Genomic DNA, 6,529 nt, shown 5'->3' with positions numbered 1-6,529 from the left:
CCACTGTAATGCCCCTTCTTGCCTTCTGAAAAACCCTAATTCTAGTGTGCCATTCTATATTCTTCACAATGGATCCCTGGGCGGATAGTTCTCCTCTGCTTCCCCCATCCCCCAGTAGTTTAAGGGATATAGTGGTAGTATACTAGCTACCACTGTAAAATATAATCTCTGTGTACTTTGGCTTTTCTTTACCTTGCAAATTGGCTAACCCTGGGCTTAGTTGGAGTGAAAATACTCCATTTCATGGAGAACTACACAGGATGTAGGATAGAAAGTCACCTATCAATATTACCTTTGGAAAAGAGTGAGAGAATTTATCAGGAAATAAAATGAAATATTTAGGAAACATTTGTATGATATATATTTATAGGAACTACTTCATAATTTCAGTTAACTTTGCTGAAGACATATATCAGGCAGTTCCCAAATAATTCAGATCCAGGGTGATGTGAATGACAAAAACAGTACATCAGTAAATACTCTACAAATACTCTACAGTGCATCAGTAAGCACTCCATGAAGGGTCTGGCACCTGTTTGTTTGTGGAAAAAGTCCATTAAGACCCAAAATCAAAAGTTGGGTAAAAGAGCCAATCTCCCTAGCAAATTATTTAGCTTTTCTTCAAGTAGGGTAGTTTGTCTGATCACTGCAAACAGCACATGGGCTCTGGATCTTTGTTAACCAGGGAGACAACCCACTTTCACCAGGTTTACATGGCATAGCAAACCACACCAGTGAGGGCAACTGAAGGAAATTGTGTCAGTATGTGACCCACAGTATGTACAGTGCGATTAACAAGCCATGTGACTGTGCAAATGCAGTCATTTTGACATGCACTGCGTGAGCAGAAAGTTTAAATAGTCAAAGGCAGCTTAAATCTAGTAAAGACAGTAATTCCTGTAAATAGTCGCTTATTGAAAAAGTGACTGGTACGAATCAAGGGACATAATCTTACCCTGTACTGTGGTTGATCTAACCTTCCTGGTTGTAACCAATTGGCTGTGGAATGGTCTTCCCACTGAAATCTACCTGGCACCAATATTGTCATCTTTTGACACGAGGCATCTGATAGCATATGATGAGATTGTAATGCCAATTGTTATATCAGGTCCCAGAATGTTATTGTAACTGCTTTTTCAGCTGTTTTAAGCTGTTCTTACGCCTTACATGTTAGAATTTTTTAAAAATCATGTCCTTGGATTGTAATTTTTAGACTTACTGATAGACTTTTTGCCAACAGAAATGGAATGAAAAAAATCAGGGCTCAGGACCTCCCTCAAACAACCCCCCGCAAATCCTGCAACACTGCTCTTTTTCTGTCCCACGTGCCTGCTGGGCAAGACTGAGGATTCACTGAAGACCTCTTGAGATATTGTCAATTATGGTCAGCAACATTCCAGGTGCAAGAGATATTTCTAAGGTGCCTGACCCCTATACTACAGACTCAAGTATCTGATATTCTGCCCCTCAATGTTCAGGGCACTGAAGAAGACCCAATAGGTCAGGTTACGATTTGAGGCAGAAAAGATCTAGCTGAGAGAAATGGCACTTTGCCCAATGGTACTGGGAGAAGTAGCTCTGGGAATACACTTCCCCTAATAGTGCTCAAGGAGATAGTACTTGCTTTATAATCCAAGTGAGCATTATGAGCTGGAGTATAAATTCATATTCCAAGTCAGGTGAGTATAAACTTTGGTGATACTTTTCTTAGCACATACTGCTTGTTGTTATCCTGAAGATTATATGCTTAAAATGTTTTATAGCTCTGCACCCAGCAATGTTCTAACATCATTTTCCATTTCATCAGAACAAATTTCTTACATAACACGAGCCTAGCATTCTTGGAAGGGGCAAGTTAAATATCTGGGACACTCTGCACCCATTGCATAAGCCAGAGAAAATCTGAGCAAACCTTTAAAGTTCTGTAATGATGCGGTCCCAAAACCATAAAGAAGCAAAGATGTTAGTGGTCACTGGAAGATGTTCATTTGCCACCTTAAGGACAGCATCATTAGCTCTCCAAAATTTGAACATATAATTGCTTTTATACTCATTAACATCCCTCCATGTAACTAACAGCTATGTGCAGAAGTTAAGCAGATGGAAAAGGTTTTGGGGAGCGAAACCTGATTGACAACAAGTGTCCTCATTCCAAGTAAACTTTTATACATTGGCATCTTTTCCCCACTAGGAAGTCTGTTTGTAGTAAAGACATCTTTTAAACTCCATGCAACGCTGATATGCTTTGTCTGAAGAGCATTTTTTATGTGTTTTGATTTTTGTAATCATTTTTCCACATTTCATGTTTATAGTTTTACAGCACCCGCTCGCCCTCCCCCACTGAGTGTTGCCACATGACCCCATGGAGTAGAAAGGTATTGGAAGAACACTAAAATAACAGCCTCTTGTTCATTCTATCCCTTTCAATCCCTAATCCTTTCTCTTGCTTGCTTTTTGGCTGACTAACTTTGTTGTCTTTGTTGTTGCACTCTTATCAACAAGAAGCACCAACTTTCCTGCCCTCCACCGTACAAAAAAAAGGAAAAAACTTGGTGTAAGTTTAATAGGCTTAGTCGTTCCAATTACTAATTAGCTTTAAAGGCACGGACCAAATTTGTCTCTAAGGGATTCTGCATATTGCTGAAAAATAGGCAGAGATTTTGGAAAACCACAAGACACCCAAAAGACACTGACGCAAAGCAAGTATCTGTTCTCGGGACTGTTATCACTGCTATTGTTTGCTGAAGAGCAGCACTGGCAGACAGTCCGAGCTTGTGGTCAGGTCACTTCACTTTCTTTGTCCAGCATGCTATTGTTATGCAGGGAAGGAATCAGCCACAAAATACAGGCTATGTGGAGCTTTTTTTTATGCACCAACTTTTTTTTCAGATGTTACCTAGGAAACAAAGTCTTTTGTGCTAGTAGTTTATATGAGCTATTCATGTCTGCTGGGAACGGCACAAAAGCTGAACAGATAAAGGAAGCTGCAATGTTTTTCTGACCCAGGGATGGAAAAAAATACTTTGGGGGAAGATGGGTCCCTTTTATTTTTCTTTTTTGGGCGGGTAGTTTTGCAGATGATTCTGACAAGGTAAGCAAATGGCTTCATGTAACTTGGATTAGTAGCTGTGAAGTGTGGCCTTCAGTATAGAAGTAAGGAGTTAAACATGGTTGTGAGTCTTTTGGATTGTGTTGCGTGGCATATTGGACTAAGAATCAGCTATAGTTATTTGACAGTTATTATATGTTAGAAAATAGTAAATATTAAATGCATTGACAAAAATAAGTAAATACTGGCCCTTTAATCACCACTGAAACAACCAAGCTATTTCAGGGAAAAGGGCAATTAAAGACAGCATCCAGAACCTATGAAGTTCAGACTAACATCTGAAATTAACATGCATGTTTAGAACAATCCAGTAAACTGTTCAGTGCAGCAGGGCTGCAAGTAAGAACTTTAAAAACGTTGAAAATATTATATATGCCCTATTGTTCAAGTAGATGTGGCTTTGCCATTGACAGATTTCAGCAAACTGCTTCTAATCTTTTACTCTCAACTTAGTGAAGCAACAAAGCATGACTGTTCCTGCATTCTTTTAAAAAATGACGCCCTCCTTTGATTTAGTTGAACTCTGTTAGTGCCTATTTATCTTTTGTGTCTTGCACTTTGGATAGCCTATTCTAAATTATTTTGCATGTTTTCTAGATTTAATTCTGAAGACTTTAAGGTGATGGGTCAGCCTTTGTCGTTTCTCTTAATATCCAGTTACTGCTGTGTCTCTCAACAGTCTGATTTTAAACACACATCTCAAACCTACCCTATGTTTCCTCAGAAGCTTGTCCCATGAATTTCAGGGTAACTTGCTTTAAAGTAAACAAGGGTAGGATCAGGCTCTTAAGCTGAAATTCTAAATAGCTCCTCTTTAGAAATGTTTTATTGAACATGTTTGGACATCTGAACTAATAAGATTTAGGAATATGATGAAATGTCATTAAAATAAAATGTTACCTGTTTCCAAAAATATTATTCAAGATTAGCTCAAATTTTAAGCTATATGGGCTTGTAAAAATATACACTGACAGGTAGAAAATTTGCATCCACTTGATTTGACATGGATGTTCATTCATGCTTAACAAAACAAAAGGCAAAGTTACACAGCTGCTAAAATGGCATACGGAGTAGAGGTCCAAGACAACCCAAAGTAACAAGGAATATGCTTGCAGAAACTTAAGCATTGACTGGAAATTATATCCATGCACTGGAAACTCATATGCTAGATATTTCCAATAAGTGCTTCTCACTTCCTTTTTACTAAGTGTAAAGAAAGGAATATCATTACTTATTAGTTGTAAAGAATTGTTACTTGCTTCTCTGCAATCTATTTCCAAATTCCATTTTCTGATCTTTTTTTTAAAAGTAACTTAATATCATGAAAGGTTAGATACTGATTTTTATTGTATTCATTTACAGTCCCACCTTCCGGAGGAAGAAGATACAGATGTCATGTTAGGGCAGAGGCCGAAAAATCCAATACATAATATCCCTTCTACACTGGATAAGCAAACGAATTGGAGCAAAGCACTACCTCTCCCAACTCCAGAGGAGAAAATGAAACGAGATGCCCAAGTGATTTCCTCTTGCATTATCCCCATCAATGTCACTGGTACAGATCTCTTGTACTTCTTTTTTTGTTGACAAAAAGGTGGTTCAAGTCATTAATTTTATTATGGTGAGCATGTCTCTAAACCCAGGACTTTATGAGCAGCAAATGCCAAAATGTCTGAGGCAAGAATTTAACAAGACTGTAAAAATGCAATCCTAAGCATGTTTAGAAAGCAAAAGCCCTACAACTTCAGTATTCCCCAGCCAGCAGTACTAATTGGAGGATGCTGGAAGTCATAGGACTTTTTCCTGTCTAGAGCATAGAATTGTGCTCTAAATGAGCTAAAGTGGTATCTCATGAATATCCACTGACATTGGTGCTGTTATATCTGGACTGAGATGGCATGGCTGTTTTCTTTCTTTTAAAGTGGGGGAGGTCAGTGGCGCTTGCAGGAAATAGTTCTGTTGACCAGTTCCAGATCTGAAAACAAAATTTTCAATTTGTTTAGGAGGTTACTTTTCAACTCCTAGGATTCTTGATCTTTCATGATGTGTCCTACATGCACAATAGATCAAGTAGAAGTGCAATTGCAGTACTGAATACTGTCTGTTATGTAAATTTTATTTTAAATTTCCCTTCATGTGTTAGCATGTAATATCTATATATCTTTATAGTGTGTACGTGTGAGTGTGTGGGTACACCTGAACAACTATGTCTTATTTCCTCATTATGGTTTCCCATTATAAGAACAATCCTGCATTACCCTTGGGCTTTCATGCTACCATACCTTCCTCTTTTTATGCAAGAAGAGCAAAAGCTTCCACATGTGCTTTGGAATTAATCTTTTTTTGCATCACATCTGAACTGAAGAAATTGTGGCTTGTTCTAACTTCAGTTAACTTACAAACCAGTTTATCTACTAATGGTTTGATCCTGGCTTACTTTACATAGCCAAAGTTAGAACAAGCTGTTATCTCCCTAGTTCAAACCTAACTCTGATTAAATTTAAAGCAGAAGTTTTTGATCTCCTCTTAACATATACCAAAATAATAAATAAATAAAGGAGGTAGGTGGGCCTCACAAGCTTGAGGGTCTTGCAGCCCTGTTCTTATAAAGCAGAAACAATGTTTAACATTGCATTAATAGCACATTATTTTCTTGGTTCTTTATCTCATTCCATGGTGAGAGTATTACCTTAAATAGAAAAACTACTGGGACAGGTGTCAAAAGCTGAAGAACTGGAAAGCAGGGCCTGAATGTGGCCCATAAGCCACTGTTTGGTCATCTTAATAGAAAACATAGATCATGTCAGTCAGCTAATTTATTACCATGGTAACACATTTTCAGTGATCTTTTTTCACTGCATTTGGCATGCAGACACGTATCTACTTGGTTATAATATTCACAGCATCGGTTCTTCAGTGCTTAGGAATGGGGCATATATCCAACAGTATCATGACAAATACCAGAAAATACTAACATTGGTTTGGATTTGATTTTCTTGATTGGCGTGCAGCTGCATACAAGGAAATGGTGATCATTGTTTCACAAACCCATGCAAACAACATGAGAGGTTTTTCCTTTCTTTTCTTTTGAGGCCCCATAGCTTAAACCCTCCTTGCTCTTTCCACAGGATTTGGCTTCTGCTCTTTATATCGAGTCCAGCCTTCTCTAGGACTATGCCTTCCAGAGGTGTTGGACTGTAGCTTTCACCTTCCCCGGCCATTGCAATGCATATGGAGGGCATCACACTGGGAAGGAAGGAGAATTATCTTTTCCTGTATCTTTCAAAGCTTCAAGTGCATCTCGTAAAAAAATTGGAGCTCTAGTTCCTTTTCTACAAGTCTGGGTTGCTGTAACAGGCACTACTGGTTGCTATCCCAGCTGGTAAAGTAGACAGTGTCCATGGAAACTTACGCCAGCAT

General features: G+C 38.4%; 1 protein-coding gene across 4 annotated transcripts in view; it reads left to right on the top strand.

Annotated features, from left to right (window-relative positions):
• The window catches only part of NHS (NHS actin remodeling regulator), a 274,760-nt gene that overhangs the window by 257,139 nt on the left and 11,092 nt on the right, over positions 1-6,529 (top strand). For 2 of the 4 annotated variants that reach the window (XM_044429809.1, XM_044429824.1), the window contains exons 4-5: positions 2,313-2,375; positions 4,472-4,664. In XM_044429809.1, coding sequence (XP_044285744.1) covers positions 2,313-2,375; positions 4,472-4,664 — 256 coding nt within the window. Of the gene's footprint in view, positions 1-52; positions 3,092-4,471; positions 4,665-6,529 lie in introns of those variants that run through there. The other 2 variants (XM_044429834.1, XM_044429818.1) reach the window with 2 other exon arrangements.

The sequence above is a fragment of the Varanus komodoensis genome, unplaced genomic scaffold, assembly GCF_004798865.1.
Source record: "Varanus komodoensis strain SLA01 unplaced genomic scaffold, ASM479886v1 scaffold1, whole genome shotgun sequence".
In the NCBI taxonomy this organism is placed as follows: Eukaryota; Metazoa; Chordata; class Lepidosauria; order Squamata; family Varanidae; genus Varanus; species Varanus komodoensis.
Note: the sequence above shows the minus strand (reverse complement) of the source record. Positions and strands in the feature narration are given on the sequence as shown.